This window comes from Ailuropoda melanoleuca, chromosome 4, assembly GCF_002007445.2.
Source record: "Ailuropoda melanoleuca isolate Jingjing chromosome 4, ASM200744v2, whole genome shotgun sequence".
Classification (NCBI taxonomy): Eukaryota; Metazoa; Chordata; class Mammalia; order Carnivora; family Ursidae; genus Ailuropoda; species Ailuropoda melanoleuca.
This window is the reverse complement of record NC_048221.1, coordinates 95,075,583-95,098,005: the sequence shown is the minus strand read 5'-3', so window position 1 is coordinate 95,098,005 and position 22,423 is coordinate 95,075,583. Positions and strand designations below refer to the sequence as shown.

The 22,423-nt window shown below is 38.1% G+C and overlaps 1 protein-coding gene across 1 annotated transcript in view; it reads left to right on the top strand.

Annotated features, from left to right (window-relative positions):
* The first annotated feature begins 511 nt into the window (after positions 1–511).
* The window catches only part of EXOC6B (exocyst complex component 6B), a 569,711-nt gene continuing 547,799 nt past the window's right edge, over positions 512–22,423 (top strand). The window contains exon 1 of the mRNA XM_034657278.1: positions 512–760. Within this exon, the coding sequence (XP_034513169.1) occupies positions 648–760 (113 nt within the window). The 5' untranslated portion in view covers positions 512–647. The remainder of the gene's footprint in view (positions 761–22,423) is intronic.

Here is a 22,423-nt window from a genome sequence, read left to right as displayed (position 1 = left end):
ACTGCTTCTCTACACGCCAGCGCATGTGAAGTTTTTGTTGGCTTTCTGGACGCTCCTAACACCTTCCAATCACACCTTTTAAAATATCAGGCCCAGTCTTTCTACGAATCCTTCACAGCCAGAAGTCATCCCTGAACTCGATTCTCAGAACTGGCTCACAGCCACATTCTGTCTTATTTCTTAGTTTGGGGATTCTCCAGCTTTCTCCCCCGAGAGCTTGTAAGATCGTTGTCTGCAGAAACCCAGTTTGTTCTTATTATTTGCGTGTACAGAGCATTGTGCACTTTGTGGCAAGGGTCTTAAACAAGAATTTGTAGAATCAGTGCCATTGCTTGACCTGATCACCGTTGCACATGCGGTGTCGTTGACTGTTCCTGGCTTATAGTGGGGTTTTCTACACGTATTTGTGGATTCAAAGAATAAATTAGCGGGACCTAGTGGGTTGTTGCCCAGAGAACTACAAGTCCCAGCAGGCGTTGCGCGAGACGTCGGCGGACGCGGTGATGCTCGGGGGCGTGCCGAGCCCGAGGGAGGGGTCGTCCTGCGGGTAGCCGGAGGCCGGGGAGGCTCTGGAGCCTAGGGTGAGAGAGGGAGCGAAAGGTGAGCGGAGCTGAAGGAGGGGACGCGCTGCCGGACGCCCCCAGTCTATGGAGCGGGGTAAGATGGCGGAGGCGGAGAGCCTGGAGACAGCCGCGGAGCACGAGCGGATCCTGCGAGAGATCGAGAGCACAGACACGGCCTGCATCGGGCCCACCCTCAGGTACCCCGGGGACCGGGGCCACCGATGGGCGCGCACGGGCGGGACAGGAGCCAGGCTCCTTCAGGGCTGAGCGCCCGGCCGGCTTCCCGCAGGGCCAGCACCAGCGCCGGCCCCTCCCTTTGGGGATCCCAGCGAGCGACCTCCACCCTCGGCGAGGCGGGTCTCCCTCCACAGCCCGGACGTGGGGTCCCTCCTCGACCGCCGGCGCCCACAGCCCAGTTACTCTGGAGACTCCTCTTGCCTTCCTCCAGGCTGGGGCAGCCTTGGGTCTCCCTCCTAGGTAGGCTAGCACGGAGCTGGGCGACTAGAGCACGCCCGGCAGATGGTGGCTCTAAGCAGATCTTGCCCCTGGGGATATCACCCTTTCCCTCCGACTCAAACCCCATCCTGTCCTAGACGTAAGTCCTGCTTTACAGACAAACATAAATTCACCCACGGTCTGATGATCGGAAGTTAAACTCGTGCCTCTTTAAAATCACAGCCACTTCTCAGAAACGAGTTTCTGAAAATCTTAGGCCTGGAAGGAAGGAAGTTTCCCTCAACCCGCGCCCCTCTCCTGGGACCCAGTACTTGCTGAATCCTGTTAGTAGGAAGACCTCTTCCAAAGGTGCAGCCTCATGGTAGTCTCATCGTTGAGAAAGTTATTACCCCTTCTGCCTACCCCCTTATACTCTTACTGTGCCCCCTCACCCCCATTATATTTGTAGATGTCAAAACAAACCTCCAACCTTCCTCAACTTCGTGTATTTGCCAAAACTTAGGCACCACTTACAATGTACAGTGTAAGACATAATATTAAGCAATTTACAAATGAAACTTTAATCGCAGAACAGTCCCATTAGGTGGGTACTATTATTACCCTCATTTTACAGATGAGGCACAGAGAGGTGTTCAGTGACTTGCCCAAGGTCATACAGAAAGTGGGGGAGTAGTGATTCCTACTCAGGCTCTCTGGATCTAGGGTCTGCATTCTTAATCTCTGTTGTTATTTCTCAATTGGTGATTGTCATCTCTCTCTACTTCCTGTTAATTACTCACCAAGTTCAATTTCGAATCATCTTTCCCTTTCCCCTCTATTACTAGCGCCCTGGAACTAACTCATCTTCATCCTTCCTGTTGTACCTCTTGATCTCCATGCAGTCAGTAGATAGATAATTCTCCTACCCACCTTGTACGGTCTTGGGGTACTGTTCCACCCTTCAAAAAAGGAGTTATTACTCACTGCCTTTCCCCCCACTCCCCCCTAGGGAGAGTTGAAGGAGGAGCAGGCTGGAGACTTTACTTCTCATCGCCACCTGCATATCTTTCTTCTCTGGGGCACACTGTTAGCCTACTTTCTTCTGTGCGTTTTCTGGTCATGACCATCCAGAGTAGTTTGCCTTTGTCCCTTATTGCACGGGGATCATGACTGTCATACTCCTTTCATTTCCCATTTTCTTGAGCTCTTAAAGGTGAATGATCCTTATTTCATTATCTTTACTTCCATAAAAACGGCAGACTACTTACTAGTATTCTAAGTGCATTATTAATGATTATTAACATTGGGTTTTTATAGCACAAAATGTTACTGGAGTAACTGAGGATGCTGTTTCAGGATTTTACTAGGAAATTTGGCCACTGAGCTGCAGTTCGCAGCCAAGCAAAGTTGCCACTGGAGCAGTTCAGAGTTTATAGGAAGGATTCTTTATCAGAACACCATCAATATTGTCTTGAGTTCATTGTGGTTTTCAATTGCTGTCGTTCTTTGTTTATATGATAAGTGGCTTTAATTTAGTGTTATCTGTGTAGTTTGTTGTGATTTATTATGTTAACCTTCCACTGAATCATAATGTGTATCTGTTCAACTGAATTTCGGCCTATAATTTTCTTGACTTAGGATATATGCATTATGGTTAAAATATGTTACCCATTCTCCCTAAAATTTGCTTCATTGTTATCACTGAGTTCTTTTTTCCCTAGAAGGTGGGGTTCTGTGGGGGTTGGTGGATTAAGGGATCTTTTGCCCTGAGGGGACATGGTTTAGAAAAAAGGGGTTTGAGAGCTACTGCCCTATCCTACCAGTTTTAATTGCTTTTCCTGACTCCCTGGATCATTATTAGGGTCTCTTCATTTTTGGCCTCATCCTGTGTTTGGCAGGTAACCCTGAATCTTACTGTCGTCCCCAAGATTCAATCACTTGAACATCCTGTAGTGCAAGTACTAGTACCTGCTGTTTTTGTCTTTAGTCTGGGTGGTTTCTACCCGTATTCATAGGAGATGATCTCACCGTTTTCCCTTCTCCCGTTCAGAGGCAGCAGCATGCACAGACCTGATGTTTCAGAGCCCATGCCTTACCCTGGATGCCCCTCCATCATTATTACCCCCTCTGTTTTTCCATCACAGTCATTACATAGGTTTGATTAAGGCAGTAGGCTCTCTTCCTTAACTTTCGCCTCAACTGTAAACCTCAAATTCCTCTACCCCTCTTCACAGTCCTTTTTATTTCTTCCATCTTTTGAAGTAGCATTTCTAAAGCACCAGATTCGTAGCTGTTCCTGAGCTAGGTTTTGTAACTGAAGAGGAACTAAAGAGGAGAATAACAGTAAATTGTGGCAAATATAAGATTAGTATACCCATCCCCACAATTCCTTTTTTTTTTTTTTTTTTGCTCTTACAAAATCCTCTTAGCTACATTGCCTAACTAGTCTTTCCTTTGCCAGCTATGGCTTGTGAATCATTACCTGCTTTCTTCCCCTTCCGTGATACCAAATTATTCTTCCACTCTTACCCGTTTTTGTTTGAGGAGCCACAGTGGTTTGACTTTTTCATTGTATAGCTCTCCTTATTTTAATCTTGAACAGTGGATGCAATGGTAATCAATTCCCATATATCATAAGGGTGTGCCTGTCCTTTTTCATTGTATTCTGAAAGGCCCATGCATATCCTCGCATATAGAGGCTGTTGCCTAACAAATCATTTTGGGAAAGCAGCCATCCCTTTCTTCTCTGTCTTCACCTTAAAAATTATTTTGTTAGCTGCAAGTTCTAATTTTGCAGATGAGAAAAGAGGCCTATAAGATATTAGGACCTGTCTTTTAAAAAATTTATTTTTTAAATATTTTTTAAAAAGATTTATTTATTTGAGAAAGCATGCATGCATGAGCAGGAGGGGGGCAGAGGGAGAGAAACTCAAGCAGACTCCGTGTTGAGTGCTAAGCCCGTAGCAGAGCTTGATCTCACAACCCTGAGATCATGACCTGAGCTGAAATCGGACACTCAACTGACTGCGCTACCCAGGCGCCCTAGGGCCTATCTTGTTTTTAAAATCATACTGATTCCCGCTCTGTAGTGCTAATACTAAAATATTGATCAGAAATCACTCATGAACAATAGCTCCATATTTTCATTTTTCAAATCCCATCTCTTATTTCTAGTCTTCTCTCATACCACTATTCAGTAGAAGTCATTTCCTCATTTTGCTCTTTGGGTACTAGCAATTAACATTCCTTCTTAATTGCTATTTAAGATTTTGTTTTTAAGTGTTTAAATTTAACAGTGAAATATACCGCTTTTAAAAATATAGCTTTATTGAGAGATAATTAATACATCGAACAGTTCACCCTTTTGAAGTATACAGTTCCCTGGTTTTTAGTATATTTGCAGAACTGTATAACCATTACCATAATTCAGTTTTAGAACATTTTCATCACTTCAACATCCATTAGTAGTCATTCTCCATTTTGTCCCCACTCCCCAGGCAATCACAACTTTTTGTCCTTATGCATTTGCCTCTTCTGGGCATTTCATTGAAATGGAACTGTATAGTGTGGGTGTTTTGTGTGTGTGTGATTTAGCATAATATTTTCAGGGCTCATCATGTGGTAGCTTGTATCGGTACTTCATTTCTTTTTATTGTTGAGTAGTATTCTATTGTATGGCTATACCACATTTTATCTATTTGTGAGTTGATTGGCATTTGGGTTGTTTCCTTTTGGGGACTGTTAGAACAATGCTTCTATGAACATGATTGTACTAGTTTTTGTGTGGACATATGTATTCATTTCTCTTGGGTATATACATAGGAGTAGAATTTCTAGGTAAGCAGCCAGCCTCCACCGAGCACGGAGCCCACTGCGGGCTTGATCTCACGACCCTGAGATCGTGACCTGAGTCAAAACCAAGAGTTGGATGCTTAACCAACAGAGCCATCCAGGCACCCTTGCCAAACTGTTTTCTAAAATGTTAGCACCATTTTACATTCCCACCAGCAATGCATGAGGGTTCCAGTTTCTCCATATTCTTGTCATCACTTGTTATGATTTTTTTTTTTTATATTAGCTGTCTTAGTCTGTTTGAAGCTGCAATTCACTGTAGTTTTGATTTGCATTTCCCTAATGGCTAATCTTTTCATGTGCTTATTAGTCATTTGTTTATCTTCTTTGGAGAAAAGTCTATTCGGATCCTTTGCTCAGTTTTTAATTGGGTTGTCTTTCTATTGTTGAGTTGTAGGAATTCTTTGTGTATTCTGGATATAAGTCTCTTACCAGACATATGATTTGCAAATACTTTCTTCCATTCTGTGAGTTGTTTTCTCATTTTCTTTATGGTATCATTTTCTGCACAGAAGTTTAATTTTTATGTAGTCTGGTCTATCTTTGAATTTTTTTTTTTGCTTGTGCTTTCCTCCTGGAGTGTTGCTTTATATATTTTGTTGTTACAAACCTGTACTGTTGGCATAGGGACAGTTTTTATCTTGCTTATTTAACTAAATTGTTTGTAAAGCTGTCTCTTATAGAAAACAAATTGGGATGTTTTGAATTGCTGTTTTGTTCAATGTCATTTGATAATTAAATATGCGGACCTGTTTTCTCCATTTACTACTTTTGTGCCTTTGGCCACATGGCTTTGTTTTCCACCCTCTTCCGTCCCTTATTACCTAAGTTGTACAGAAACCAGTTAAGCAGAATCCTTTGTTCATGACATGTTATCATTATTGGGACATGCACGGACCTCTTCAAGCAACAAGCAACTTGCCACCTGAATGGGCAGATTTTTCTCTTCTGTTAAAATGGGGGTGATACCGTGTACATTGCAGGAACAGTATTTGAAAAAAAAAAGGAGATAAAGCATTCTTCATGGTACCTGCTATGTAGTAGTACTCAGATAGCATGAGTTGTCTTCTGCCCTGTTATTTTTGAGTTTGCTCTGTGGACTTAAGTATTTCTGTTTTGGGAGTTATGTTAATTTAGTGGTTCTTTGCCTTTTTTGTTTTTTTTGTTTGTTTGTACTCACCTATTTGAGGGATATGATATTCATCGGTAATCAGACCCATCAAATAATTATTTTGGGATGGAGTGGAGAATGGAGGAGATTAGGAAACAGTTATAAAAGCCTCTCCAGTGATTCTGATATAATCCTCCTTGACAATCAGTGAGGGGAAAGAAATGATCTCTCATTGCTGATTGCTTATTTTTAATAATAGCTCCCTTTTTTTTTAAAGATTTTATTTTATTTATTTGACAGAGAGGGAGACAGGCAGTGAGAGAGGGAACACAAGCAGGGGGAGTGGGAGAGGAAGAAGCAGGCTCCTAGCGGAGGAGCCTGATGCAGGGCTTGATCCCAGAATGCTGCTGGGATCACGCCCTGAGCAGAAGGCAGACGCTTAACAACTGAGCCACCCAGGCGCCCCAGTAGCTCCCTTTTAAAAGTAACATTTTTATATTTTAATTCTAAGTGTTATATGACTTTTAAAAAAAGAGAAGAAACAGACAACAAAAACTTAATCCTATCACCCTGTCAAAACACTTATATTTGCATATTTCTTTTTAACTTTTTCCATGTGCATTTTATTACATTAGGTATTAGAAGAGTACTGTCATGTTTTATCTTGGTTTTCAGTTAATATGTTATATACAGTTTCATACATTGTTATATAGCTATATCATTTTAGTGGCTTTATTCATGAATTTATTCACTGAACAAATATTTATTGAGCAACTTTTATGTACCAGATACTCTTCTCGACTCTGGGGTACAGCAAGGAACAAAACAGACAAGTTCCTGCCCTTATGGACCTTATATTCTAGTGGAACACTCACAGCGTAAACAAGCACAGATGCATAAAGTAATGCTATTTAGTGATTAATGTTAAACATGGTCGGGTATTGTTTTCGATTAGGTGTTTAGAAAAAGTTGCTTTGGCAGAGGTTTGACTAGAGTGAAGGAGCAAGCCATGTGACTCTCCAGAAATCTTTTCCAGACAGAGAGTACAGTTAAGTGTGAAAGCCCTCAGGAGAAGCATAATGGCGGGAGGCAATGGTAGGAGATTAGTCTGGGTCCAGATATGCAGACTAAGAAAGCGGTACAGGAGCGTTTTGAGCAGCAGAGTGACATGGCTTAACTTGGGTTAAACAAGGAGCATTCTGGGTGCTATGCGGAGATGGAGTAAGAGAGGAAAGAGGGAAGTCAGTCAAGGGGTATTTGCAGTAATGAGAGGCAAGAGGTGGCTGTGGCATGCAATAAAGTGTTGGGAGGAGGTGATAAAAAGTAGCTGGATTTAAAATATATTTTGAAAGTAGAGCCAAGGGGGTGGGAATGGGCTAACTGGGCAATAGACATTAGGAGGGCACATGATGTAATGAACATTGGGTGTTATATAAGACTGATGAATCACTGACCTCTATTTCTGAAACCAATAATATATTATATGTTAATTGAATTTAAATAAAAATAAATAAATTAAAAAAAAGATAGTAGAGCCAAAATGTTGGATTAATTATGAGGGTTAAAGAAAAAGAATGAAGGGTGATTCCAAGGCTCTTGCTTAAGTAATTGGATGAATGTGGTTGCCAGTTATTGGGGTAGGGAATAAAGGGTGAGGAACTTTATTTTTCTTCAGAGCACTTAAACTCCTGCTTGACATATAGTCTCCTCCATTAAAATTGATTTTCCAGGAGTGGAGAGATTGTTTCTTTTGTTTGCTGCTGTATCCTGGGAACCTGAAAGAGTACCTGGTGTACAGTTGGTGCTCAATAAATATTTATTGAATGAAGTAGAATACAGGAATTGTACCACAAACTGTCCATTATCTGGGGGTTGATTAACTGATTTGTAGATTAACTGTCTTAAAAAATATGACTAGGCTTTTGAGAAAAAATGAAACCGAAAATCTGGAAAACTTCAACATATGAAATGTGTTTATCTTTTGGAATTACATACAATTTTATAGTTCCTCTTTTTCTTCATCAATCAAAAGTGTAATCTAAAATAATTGGCCCCTAAAACCTGTTTAGTATTTTGTGTCCTGTTGTTAAAAGTTTGCAAATTTAAGTATGATAAATCTAGTGATTAAAATAGTATAATCTAAGTGCACATTGTATAAATAAAGCTTAGCATTCAGAAAATTAGAATTGTACATTTGAGAAAAAGGGGGTGGGTAGCATTAAATAAGTTTCATTACCATATGGAGTTGGAGAATGACTTTTTTGTTGTTTGATTAAGAGAAGTTAGGTTTTATTTTAATAATGTCATTGAATTGTTAAGCAAATTAGAAAAATGAAAAGCTGAAAAAGCCCTCTTGTAGCTGATAAGACTACTGATTTGGTTCAGTTAGCAATGGACTCTGTGTCTGATTTTATTTGAGCTAAATAAACAAATTTTCATTGAAGTTCTTCCAGTGGAAGGTTATTCTGATGTGTCATCTGATTAATTAGATTCAAACACACAAATATTAATAGTCACACAGAGAAGTTAAATGGGAGGCTAGTGTTTGGCAGTCATCCCTTTGGTGAATATCAAGAGTTTATTAGTTATCAGAGCCAATATATAATGCTGGTGAAACTGATCTCCTGGAAATATAACGTTGAAAATAAAAAAAACGAATGGATGAATTATCTGTTTGTCAGGATTTGAAATATTTTTTTTAATTTTTTCTCCCATTCTCTATATTTCCCCATTTTATTAATTTGTTGTTTATTCTTCCATTGTGTTCTTAATGCAAATATAAGCATTTATAACTTTATTTTCTCCCCTTTTCACACAATAAGTAATATGCTGTATATACAGTTCTGCAGCTCATCAATATATTTTGCAGAGCTGTCCATACCCATATGCAGAGGTTTTCCTTATTTTTTTTACAGCTACATAGTATTCCATTATGTGACTCTACGATTGTCTATTCAGCCAGTCCCCTATTTCTGTATAGTTGTGTTATTTCTGTCTTTTGCTGGACAAAATAATGCAGTAATGATTAACCTTGAACATTTATCATTTTTCTTTCTTTCTTTTTTTCTTTCTTCTTTCTTTCTTTCTTTCTCCTTCCTTCCTTCCTTCCTTCCTTCCTTCCTTCCTTCCTTCCTTCTTTTTTTTTTAGAGAGAGAGAATGTGTGGGTATGTGAAGGGAGGGGAGAGGCAGAGAGAAAGGGCTCCCCCCCATTTGTTATTTCTTATTGTAGTTTTCATACTTTATACTTTAGGGTAGATTCCCAGAAGAGTGATTGCTGGGGTGGGGAGTAAGGGGTGGGGGGGTTGCGTGGGTGGCTCAGTTGATTAAGCATCTGACTTTGGCTCAGGTCATGATCTCAGGATCCTGGGGTCGAGCCTGCATTGGGCTCTGTGCTCAGTAGGGAGTCTGTAGTAGGGAGTCTCCCGCCCCTTCTGCCCCTCTGCCCACTCGTGCTTTCTTTCTTTCTCTCTCTCAAATAAATAAATAAAACCTTAAAAAAATTCTTTTTAAAAAAAGAGCGATTGCTGGGTGAACTGGTGAATGTATATGTAATTTGGTAGGTATTACATTCTTTAGAGTTTGGACTATTTTGTTCTCCCTCTAGCAGTCTATGATATTGCTCATTTCTCCATAGTTTTTTCAACAAAGTGTGTATTGGACCTGATTTTTTGCCAATATGATTAATGTTAAATGGTATTTCACTGTAGTTTTCATTTGTATTTTTACTAAGAGTGAGGATGAACATCTCTTCATATGTTTAAAGGCTTTTTGTATTATCTGTGTGTGTGTGTGCTGTCTATATCCTTTGCTTATTTTTCTATAAATTTGGTATTTTTCTTTGATTTTGCAGCATCAGTAAAGAACCTTTTGTTGTTATCCTTTGCTTAAATATACCAGGAGTATACAAAATGCAGTAAATTTTGATTACTAAAACAAAGAAACCATTGTTTTTTAAGGAATGAAAGCTTTCAAACTTACCTTTTCATTATTTTAGTTGTAAAGGGATATGAATAAGCAGACATTTTAAAAGAATTTTAAAAATTTTATGTGAGGGGCTCCTGGGTGGCTCAGTCAGTTAAGCATCTGCCTTTGGCTCAGGGCGTGATCCCAGGGTCCTGGGATTGAGCCCCGCATCAGGCTCCCTGCTCAGCAGGAGTCTGCTTTTCCCTCCTCCCCCACTTGTGCTCTCTCTCTCTCAAATAAATAAATAAATAAATAAATAAATAACATCTTTAAAAAAATATTTCTATCAGGAGATTGATAATTTGAAATCAGAAGATTTGAGGGGGAATCCAGTAACATTAGATAAGTCTGCTTTATATACAAATAAAATTCTTAACAAATCAGAGGTTGTCAGTATTTTAGTAAGTTCTTTACCTTAAAATATTATGGCATCTCTTCACATGTTTACATAATTTCCAGCATCAATACAACTAGTTTATGAATTTGTTGCAAAAAATTATTGATAAGGACAATTATTTAATATGGTTTTGGAAGCAGTTTAGAATTTTAGATGTTTATGACATAGTTTTAGTTTGGAATATGATATATGTGAATATTAGTTAGGTCGTTGAGGAAAGGAAAGATTTTCTGATTCTTTACATCGTCGAAGTTGATAATTTGTAGTATTTGCTAATGGTATGATAATTGGCTAATCATATACCATAATCAAACTTTCAGCTGAAGGCAGCTTGAATAAATAAAATTAGTGAGTGGCTTATCTATGAAATTTGTAATTTGGGGTTGAGATGCTGAGCAATGATGATGTAAATTTGATTGGAGGAAATAGAGATAGTTGGAGGGGGAAGACTTAGTAAAGATCAAAACTGAGTTACACACAGAGCTGAGCTTAAACACATGAGAGACCCATGGTGATGATTAATAGGTTATTTCTTAGAGATTTGTGTTGTGGCAGTGGGAAAGAGGAGTAAAGCCATTTTAAAGTAGTATCTGCTGGAGTATTTAGAAAACAAAGACGACAGTTTGCTCAAAGATTCACCAGTATTGCATGGCCTTTGTTCCAGTATTTGAATGAAGGAGAACTCAGGGACAATAATGAAATATTTTAATACTTTGGCTATTTTTAAAAAGCACTTTGTGATGTGTATCTGTAAATTATATTTATACTATATTTTCCATTTCTATATTTCTGCAGAATGGTAAATGTTTTCCCCTGAACTGCAGGTAATTTAATATTTCTGCCACATCTGACTAGTCTTCTCTTATTCTGGTTAATTGACAGATGACTGTTCTTTGTCTCTCTCTCTCTCTCTTTTTTTTTTTTAAAAGATTTTATTTATTTATTTGACAGAGAGAGACAGCCAGCGAGAGAGGGAACACAAGCAGGGAGAGTGGGAGAGGAAGAAGCAGGCTCCCAGCAGAGGAGCCTGATGTGGGGCTCGATCCCAGAACACTGGGATCACGCCCTGAGCCGAAGGCAGACGCTTAACGACTGTGCCACCCAGGCGCCCCATTTTGTCTCTCTTCTTTTCTGATTTTCCCCTTGTCTTGTTCTAGAGAGGAATTAGACAATTTCTAAAAATCTACATGATTTAAAAAACGCATGTAATGGATACATCAAAAATGGTGAGGAAATTGGGGTACGAGAAAACAAAGGTAGGAAGAAGACTATGAAGTCAAGAGTGAGAGCAATTAAAAGATTCATATTTGAAGGCCTGTACATTTTCTAAAGGTAGGCCATCAGCTTGGCTCTAGGCTTTCCAGCAGCTAGTGCAAAAAAGAGACATGCTCTGTTATTTGAGTTATGGTGTTGTAAAATTAAAAAGTATTTACTTAAGGAGAAGCACATCTATTCTTGGTTGGGAGTAAGACCAGAGAACTGTTTCTCCCATATGTCCTTACAAAGAAGGCCCTGTATAATGTAACTTTAATATCCATATAGTAAATGCAGCAATATGTGACAGGCTGTTTCTTATATTGTCCTTTAGTGAAAGCATATGGCATAACCAAAATATAATTTAGTAAAGGCTGATCTGCAGGGAGCCAAAGGAATTCAGTTCTCTGCTGGTCTTGGCTTAATAAAGGCATAGATTTTGTAATACCTACAGTGGAAGTTGAAAGTGCATTATCCCCTTGCCCTTTTATTTTTTGATCATTGATCACTTTGAGAATCTTATGAACTCTATTTCCCTTTCCTTAGTAAAATGCATATGTATCCAGTCTCCATAATTTCTGATGTGGAAGAGTATATGCATTGCACGTATGCTGGTTAATACTTCAGAAGTACTACTTTTCATACTTTTGATAGTTAAAAGAGTATTAGTAAGTTCAAGGTTACGTATTTTTTTTGTCTGTTTTTCTGAATGTATCACCTGCCTATATTTTTAATAAAGCACAGAGCTATATATGCTTTAAAAGTAAATAAACCAGCTGTGGGTTGGATTAATACCTTTTTATGAAAGTTGAAGAGGCTGATACAAGCCACCTTATTCCTTCAGAAGACGTGGAGTGAGAGTATCCAAAGATAAGGGCTAAGCTTCTTCCTTAGAAGTAATTTGGGATGTGTTCTGGCACTGAAATAAATACTGTTAAGTCCACAATGATTTTATGTGGAATAATCTTAAATTTGATGTTAAAAAATAACCAACCCACCTTGGCCATTTAAAAAATTGCCAATGATGAAAGTAACCATAGATGCTTGCCTTAACAATACAATTTGGAATATACTGTCTGGAAATATATATGCCTTACTAAGGAGGTTATTTACCTGGAACCTACCCTGTTCTAGGTTTATAAATTAAAAAAAATTGAAGTATGTAACTCCAAGAGCATAGTGATTGATAAAAGAAATTTTTAAAAAATATTTTATTTATTTATTTGATAGAGAGTGAGCAAAAGAGAGAGCAGAAGCCGGGGGAGAGGCAGAGGGAGAGGGAGAAGCAAACTCCCTGCTGAGCAGGGAGCCTGATGCGGGGCTTGATTCCAGGACCCTGGGATCATGACCTGAGCCCAAGGCAGACGCTGAACCAACTGAGCCACCCAGGTGCCTGAATGATAACAGAAATATAAGCATGTGATATATATTTGTATAACTAAAATTTAGAACTTTGAAACCCACATTATCTGGTGAAACATTCAAGTGAAAAAGATTTCTCACGTTGCAACCAACTGGATTACCTACCTTAATGTGATTTATGATGGTACATATGGATTGGAACTCTGTTACAAATACCTGCCTTTCAGTCTTGAAGATAATCACATTCATGTACCACGCACGGTAGTGAATTTACCTTTAGTCACTACTGTGGTTTGATAATCGAGATTGATCAGTGTGGGGCGCCTGGGTGGCACAGTCATTAAGCATCTGCCTTCGGCTCAGGGCGTGATCCCAGCTTTCTGGGATTGAGCCCCACATCAGGCTCCTCTGCTGGGAGCCTGTTTCTTCCTCTCCCACTCCCCCTGCTTGTGTTCCCTCTCTCGCTGGCTGTCTCTGTCAAATAAATAAATAAATTAAAAAAAAAGATTGATCAGTGGATTAAAGCAAAAGTAAAAACAATGAGAACAATAACTTTTTTTTTAAGAACAGTTCTATCATTTTTTTTGAGTTTTTAGATGCTTCCAGTGTTTAGAATGCTAGATTAATGTTCTCTTGTATGTTAGATAAATGATGAGGGCCATTTGCCAAAAAATAATGATTTGGCTTAAAATACAAGCTCTTTTGCTCTATTTATTTTTGATTAAGAAGCTGTGGAGCAACACAGGTTTCTAATTTTAATTGTGCTTTTATATACTTGGAACATGACAAACTGAAAAGAACATCTTTCGGCACTATGTTGTCTAATGGAGTACTGACATCTTGTAGTATGTTGCAAGCCAGGTGTCTTTGCTTCTATTGTTCAGTATCTCTATTTTTGAAACTTGTTTCTTTGTTTTTCTCTTTGTAGATTGTACCTTCATTTCTTTCCTCATATTTATGCTTGCTTTTGTTTTTGTACTCCCTCCTATTTCCTGTAATTTAGAACTTTAAAACACATTATTTCCCGAAACATCTAAGCCGATAAGAATTATCACAGCGCAGCTAACTTCCACTTGCTGGGATAGCTCTACTGCCAATAAACAATAAAATTCTAAAGGTATTGACATAAAATGTGATCTTATCAAGCAATAGAAATGAGTAAAAACAGCAGACATTGAGGTTGCCTGAATCTATGTTATGAAACATTTTTGGTATGGAGTTTGATTTTGGGAAAGACGTGTTTGTGTAACATATTTAAAAAAAAAAAGGAAAGGGGCCACCTGTGTGGCGGCTTAGGTGGTTAGGTGTTTGCCTTTGACTCCGGCAATGATCTCCAGGTCCTGGGATCGAGCCCCATGTCTGGCTTCCAGCTCAGCAGGGAGTCTGCTTCTCCCTCTCCCTCTGCCTCTCCCCTGCTCATGCTCTCTCTCTTTAATCTCTCTGTCTCAAATGAATAAATAAGATCTTAAAAAAAAAAAAAAAGGAAAGAAATCAGGGAACTAGACAAGCTGTTTTTGATGAGGTAGAAGAATTTCTTGACATTTGTAAGGAAGAAGTGTACAATGAAGATCTTTTGGCATTGGAGTAGCAAAAGTAAGAGGAAAGTGAAATGAGAAGAGCTCTTGAAATCCAAAGAAAAATAGGTTATTAGAAGCATTTTAAGTGGTAAATGTGGCTGTGACTATATGCATTATTTGCTTTTTTAAAAATTAAAGTTTTCATTTTGAGATAATTGCAGATTCACATGCAGTTTTTGGGAATAATACACAGATCCCTTGTACCTTTACCCAGTTTCCTACAATGGTAACATTTGACAAAACTGTAGTACGCTGTATCATGACCAGATATTGACATTGTGTCTTCAAGGTCAAGGTTTAGAATGCTTCCATCTCTATGGGGATCCCTTACATTGCCTTTTCACTGACACAACCACTTTCTTTTTGTCTCCATCCTTTCTTTAGTCCCTGACAAACACTAATCTGTCCTCCATTTCTGTAATTTTGTCATTTCAAGAATATTATATAAATGGAATCGTACAATATACGATTTGGAATTTGTGCTTCTCATGAAGCATTAATTCCCTGGAGATTCATCCCAGCTGGTGTATCTATAGTTTGTTCCTTTTTATTGCTGAGTAGTATTCCACGGGATAGCTGTGCCACAGTTTGTTTAGTTATTCACCCATTGAAGAAGATCTGGGTTGTTTCCAGTTTTTGACTATTAAAAGTAAAGCTGTTATAAACATTTGTGTAAAGGTTTTTGTGTGAACATATGTTTTCATTTCTTTTGGGTGTATACCTAGGCATGGAATTGCTGGGGCATATGGTAACTCTATGTTTAACTTTTTGAGGAACTGCCAAACTTATTTTCCAAACTGTACCATTTTACATTCCCACCAGCAGTGTGTGAGGGTTCGAGTTTCTCCAGATCCTTGCTAGCATTTGGTATTGTCACTGTTGTATTTTAGTTATTCTGATAACGTGTATAGTAATATCTCATTGTGGTTTTAATTTGCATTTCCCTAATTGCTAATTATGTTGAACATATTTTCATATGCTTATTTGCCATATGTATATCCACTTTGTTGAATTGCCACTTCATGTCTTTTGCCCATTTTCTAATTAGATGTTTTTTTAATGTTGAGTTTTTGAGAACTCTTGATGTATTGCAGATACTAGTCTTTTGCTGATATGTGGTTTACAGGTAGTTATTCCACTCTGTAGCTTGCCTTTTTACTCTCTTAACAGGATCTTTTGCAGATCAGAAGTTTTTAATTTTGATGAGGTCTAATTGATCAATTTTTCCTTGTATGAATCATGTTTTTGATGTCAATTCTAACAACTCTTTGCCTAGCCCTAGATCTTGAAGATTGTCTTCTGTTTTTCTTTCTCTAAAAGTTTTATAGTTTTGCTAAAATGTAATATCTATGATATATTTTGAGTTAATTTTTGTAATTTTGTAATTTTTGTATAAGGGGTGAGATTTACTTCAAAGATTTTGTTTTTGTTTTTGCCTATGGATGTCCAATTGCTCTAGTACCATTTATTGAAAATGCTGTTTTTCCCCTACCGAGCAACTTTTGCACCTTTGTCAGAATTTCTTGTGGGGGGTACCTGGGTGGCTCAGTTAGGTTAAGCATCTGACTCTTTTTTTCTTTTTTTTCTAGATTTATCTATTTTTAGAGAGAGAGAGAGCATGAGTGGGAGGGGTGGTGGGAGAGGGAGAGAGAATCCTAAGCGAACTCTGTGCTGAGCTCAGAGCCCAACGTGGCGCTTGATATCACGACCCATGAGATCATGACCTGAGCTGAAATCAAGTCTGCCACTTAACTGACTGCACCACCCAGGTGCCCCTAAGCATCCCACTCTTGATTTCAGCTCAGGTCATGATCTCAAGGTCGTGAGATTGAGCCCTGCGTTGAGTCCTGGATCGGGCTCTGCTCTGGGCATGGAGCCTGCTTAAGATTCTCTGTCTCCCTCTCCCTCTTTTCCCCCCCACTCATGCTTGCTCTCTTTCTCTCTAAAACAACAGCCACAACAACAACAGCCACAACAACAACAATTTTCTTGGGCATTATTGGTGTGGGTCTATTTCTAGATTCTCTCTTTCATATTGATCTATGTGTCTGTCCCTCTGCTAATATCAGTCTTGATTACTGTCTTGACATTGGGTAGACTAATTCCTCCCACTTTAATCTTCTTTTTCAAAAGTTTTAGCTAAGTTAGTTCCTTTGTTTTTCCATGTAAAATTTAGAATACTCTTGTCTATATCTACAAAAATATCTTGCTGAGATTTTGATAGGAATTAGATTAAGCCTCTACATCCCTTTATAGAGAATTGACATCTTTACTTCTTGAGTCTTTCAGTCCACAAGCATAGAATGTCTCTCAATGTATTTAGCTCTCTTTAGGCTTCTTCTCATCAGCATTATGTAGTGGTTAACATACAAAGTGAATATGTGTTTTGTTAGAAAAGTGATTGTAAATGGTATTATATTTAAAATTTTGGTGTCATTGTGTTCATTGCTAGTATATAGACATAATTATTTTTTTGTATGTTTATCTTGTCTCTTTGTGACTGCTGAACTCACTGGTATAGGAGTAGATTCCTTGGAGTTTTCTATGTAGATAATAGTGCCATCTACACATAGGGGTTGTTTTAGTTCTTCTTTTTTGATCTGTATGCCTTTTCCTTCATTTTCTTTCACTGGCTAGAACTTCTAGAACTATGTTGAATAAGACTGGTGAAAGTGGACATCTTTGCCTTTTTCCTTATCTTAGAAAGCATTCAGGTTTTCTCCCAGTAAATATAGCATTTTAAGGTTTTTGCGATGCTTTTTTTGAAGTTGAGAAAGTTCCCTTCTATTCCTATTTTCTGAGAATTTTGTCATAAAAGAATGTTGAATTTTGTCCAGCGCTTTTACTGCATTGATTATATGTTCATGTGATTTTTCATCTTTACCCTGCTGGATTATATTGACTCATTTTTGAATATTGAATGAGCCTGCTTCCCTGAAATAAACCTAACTTAGTCATTGTGTATATTTAGTTCGTTCGTTCTTTCTTTTTCTTTCTTTCTTTCTTTTCTTTCTTTCTTTCTTTCTTTCTTTTCTTTCTTTCTTTCTTTCTTTCTTTCCTTCCTTCCTTCCTTCCTTCCTTCCTTCCTTCCTTCCTTCCTTCCTTCTTTCCTTCCTTCTTTTCTCTTCTTTTTAAGATTTTATTTATTTGAGAGAGAAAGAGAGAGCACAAACAGAAGAAGGTCAGCGGGAGAGGGAGAGGCAGGCTCCCTGCTGAACACGGAGACTGATGTGGGGCTCCATCCCAGGACCCTGGGATCACACCCTGAGCTGAAGGCAGACGCTTAACCGATTGAGCCACCCAGACACCCCATGTATATTTCTTTTTATGTACTGCTGAGTTCTGTTTGCCAGTACAGATCTTTCTTGACTTATGATGGGGTTATGTCCCAGGAAAATACCAAAAGTTGAAAATGCATTTAATACACTTAACCTACCTAACGTCATAGCTTAGGCTAACCTGCCTTAAATATGCTCAGGAAACTTAACATTAGCTTACAGTTGGGCAGTGTCATCTAATTCTGTTTTATAATAAAGTGTTGAATTTCTCATGTAATTTATTGAATACTGTACTGAATGTGAGAAACAGAATGGTTGTGTACGGGTTCAGAGTGGTCGTAAATGTATTGGTTGTTTATACTCATGATTGCATGGCTGACCGGAGCTGCAACTCACTGTTTCTGCCCAGCATCCATAAGTGAGTGTTGTACTGCATATCACTTGCCTGGGAAAAGATCTAAATTCAAAATCTGAAGTATGGTTTCTACTGAATGCGTATTGTTTTGCAGTATTGAGTAAAGCTGAAAAATTGTAAGTCAAACCATCGTAAGGTGGGGACTGTATTTCTTAGGGATTTTTGTGTTTATGAGGGCTGTTGGTCTGTAGTTTTATTTATTTATTTATATACTTACTTACTGTCTTCTGGTTTTGATGATAGGGCAATACTAGCTTCCTAAAATTATTTTGGAAGTGTTTCCTCCATCTTCTATTTTCTGGAAGAGATTTTAGAATTGATGTTAATTCTGTTTTGAACAATTTGTAGAATTCTCCAGTAGAAACCATCTAGGTCTAAAGATTCCTTTTTTGGAATATTTTTAAATTACAGATTCATTTTTTTTTATAGTTTTAGGGCTATATAAATTACTGTTTTGTATTGAGTGAATTGTGATAGTTTGTGACTTTCTAGGAATTGTTTATTTTATTTAAGTTGTTAAATTTATGTTAAAAGAGTTCTCTTTTATTATCTTTCTGATGTTGCAAGGTGTGTGGTGATGTCTCTGGTTTCATTCCTTATATTGGTAATTTGTATCTTCTCTTTTTTTCTTTGTGACATATTTGTCAATTTTATTTATCTTTTCAAAGAACCAGATTTTTTCATTGATTTTTTTTCCTATTTTTCTGTTTTTAATTTTATTGATTTTCTGTCCTTATCTTTATCATTTCCTTCCTGCTGCTTGTCATTTAAATTTATTTTTACTCGATAGGCTCTTGAGGCATAGGAGCTTAGATCACTGATGTGAGTAATCTGTAATGTATGCATTTAAAGCTGTAAGTTCCCTCTCAGCATTGGTTTACCTGTGTCCCATAAATTTCGGTATGTTGTATTTTCATTTTCATTCAGTTTAGTGTATTTTTTGATTTCTCTTTAGACTTCTTGTTTGACTCATGAATTATTTAGAAGTGTGTTGTTTACTTTCCAAGGGTATATCCTGTTATCCTGTTATTGTTGATTTCTAGATTGATTCCATTTTGGTTGGAGAACATATTATGTTTGATTTCAGTTCTTTTGAATTTGTTGGGTTTGTTTTATGGCCCATAGTATGGTCTTTCTTGGTATATATTCTGTGCACACTTTAAGAGAATGTGCATTCCACTGTGTTAGATAGAGTGTTTAACAAACATTCAGTAGATCACATTGGTTGGTTGTGCTGTTATGTTCTGTATCCTTGCTGATTTTTTTGTCTATTTCTGTCAGTTGTTGAGAGGGATGTTGAAGTCTCTTAAGTATAATTGTGGAATTGTCTTTTTCTCCTTTGAGATCTGTTGTTTTTTCTCTCACATGTTTAGCAGCTCTGTTGTTTGATACTTACACATTTAGAGTGCTATATCTTCTTAGCAGATTGAGCATTTCTTTTCTTTGCTTTTCTTTTTTTTAAAGATTTTATTTATCTATTTATTTGAGAGAGAGACACACACAGAGCATGTGTGTGCAAGTGAGCGGTGGGGGAGGAACAGAGGGAGAGGGACAAGCAGACTCCATGCTGAGTTTGAAGCCCAACATGGGGCTCAATTCCAGGACCCTAAGACCATGACCTGAGCTGAAATCAAGAGTCAGACACTTAACTGACTGAGCCATCCAGGCACCCCATTCTTACTGGATTGAGCATTTCATTATATAATGCCCTTCTTTGCTATGAAGTCTACTTTATCTGATATAATAGAGTTAAAATTAATGTTTGGATGATATATTATTTTTCATCCTTTTATTTTTAACTGGCCTCTATCATTATATTTGAAGTGATTTTCATATTGATAGCATATAGTTGTATCGTGTTTTTTAATTCACTCTTTCAGTTTCTGCCTGGTGTATTTAGAACATTTACATTTTATGTATAATTGATATGGTAAGGCTTAACTACTGTTTTATTTGTTGTTTTCTGTTTATTCTCTCCTTTTTTGTTTCTCTGTTTTTCATGCCTTCCTTTGAGTTACTTGAATATTTTTATAGAATTCCATTTTGACTTATAAATAGTGTTTTTGGGTGTACCTTTTTGTATAGCTTTTTTGGTGGCTTCTCTAGGTGTTAACGTTATTTATATATAACTTATCATAGTTTACTAGTGACTTCGTGTTACCAGTTTAAGTGAAGTGTAGAAATCTTACCTCCCTTTATGTCCCTTTATTCTTTATTTATAATATAATTCTCTTAAATCTTTCCTCTACAAACATGTAGAACCACATCAGTGTTTTAATTTTTGCATCAAGCAGCAAATCTAATTTAGAAAACTTAACGGAAGTAAAGCCTATTGTATTTATCCGTATTTTTGCTTACTGTGTTATTTTTTCCTTTCTGATGTTCCAAGATTTTTTTTTTTTATCATTTCCTTTCTGTTTAGAGCACTTCCTGTAGACATTCTTTTGTAGTAGGCCTGCAGGCAACAAATTGTCTTTACATGAGAATGGCTCAGTTTTCCTTCACATGAAAATGTCTTGAGGATATTTCTGCTGGGTGTGGGATTCTGGTTTGACAATTCTTTTATTTCAGCAAGCGTTGTGCGACTTTTTTCTGGCCTCCATGGTTTCTCATGAAAATTTGCTGTCATTCAAGTTGTTTGTTCTCCATAGCAAAGGTGTCATTTTTCTATGGCTACTTACAGTATTTTTTCTTTGTCTTTAGTTTTCAGGAGTTTAATTACTGTGTGTTTTGGTGTGGATTTCTTTGGGTTTATTCTGTTAGGGATTCGCTGAGCTTCTTCAGTCTGTTGGTATATGTCCCTTACCAACTTGGGGTTTTTATCCATTATTTCTTCAAGTACTTTCTCACCCCACTTTCTTTCTATTCTCCTTCTGGGACTCTGGTGACACAAATGTTGGGTCTTTTGTTACAGTCCAACAGCCCCTGAAGATCTGTTTATTTCTTTCAGTTCCCCCCCAACATGTTCAGATAATGTAATTTCTATTGTTCTGTGTTTTGGTTCCCTAATTCTTTACTCTGTTCCTTTCATTCTGCTCTTGAGCCTGTCCACTGAGTTTTTATATTTGTTTTTGTATTTTTCAATTCTAAACTCTACATTTGGTTATATTTTCCTCTTTTTTTTCTTTTTCTGAAGCTTTCAATCCTTTTGTTTCAAGCATGTTCATAATTGTTTGTTGAAACATTTTTATCATGAGTGCTTTCAGATCTTCATCAGAGAATTCTAACATCATGTCAACTCAGTTTTGTCATCTAATGATTGTCCTTTTTCATTAGTTTGACAACTTCCTGGTTCTTGGTATGAAGAATGATTTTTAATTGAAACTTGTATATTTTCTTTTTTTTTTTTTTAAAGATTTTATTTATTTATTTGACAGAGAGAGACAGCCAGCGAGAGAGGGAACACAAGCAGGGGGAGTGGGAGAGGAAGAAGCAGGTTCCCAGTGGAGGAGCCTGATGTGGGGCTCGATCCCAGAGCACTGGGATCACGTCCTGAGCCGAAGGCAGACGCCCAACGCCTGCGCCACCCAGGCGCCCCTGAAACTTGTATATTTTCATGTTATGTTATGAATCTGGCTCTCATTTAAACCTACTCTTTTATCTGGTTTTCTTTGACACTACTCTGGCAGGAGAAGGTGTGGATTACTGCTTCACTACTGCTAGGTAGAGGTGGATGCCCATGTTTCCCACTTGGCCTCTGTTGACACGTGAGAGGGGCTCCTAATTATTACTAGAGATGGGAGTTCAGGCTCCATACATGGTCTGTGCTAGCACCATGGTGTGGGAGAGGGGGTTGTAGTATCTGGTCGTGAACAAAGTCCCAGCTCCCTTCTTGGCCTTCTCTGACACCCTGACTCCTGACTGGGTTGTTGGGTGCTTTGTTATCACCTCGTGAAGGTGCAAGTCTAGACTCCCTCTCTGTTTGTGTTGGTGTGCACATGGCCACAGTTCTTTTTTTTTTTTTTTTAAAGAGTTTATTTATTTATTTGACAGAGAGAGAGGCAGCGAGAGAGGGAACACAAGCACGGGGAGAAGCAGGCTTCCCGCTGAGCAGGGAGCCCGATGCGGGGCTCGATCCCAGAACGCTGGGATTATGACCTGAGCCGAAGGCAGACACTTAATGACTGAGCCACCCAGGCACCCCGTCAGTTCTTTTCTGTGGTGTTTGTCTGAAATGGAACAGTGACTGCGTGAATGTTTTCTGTCTTGGTAGGG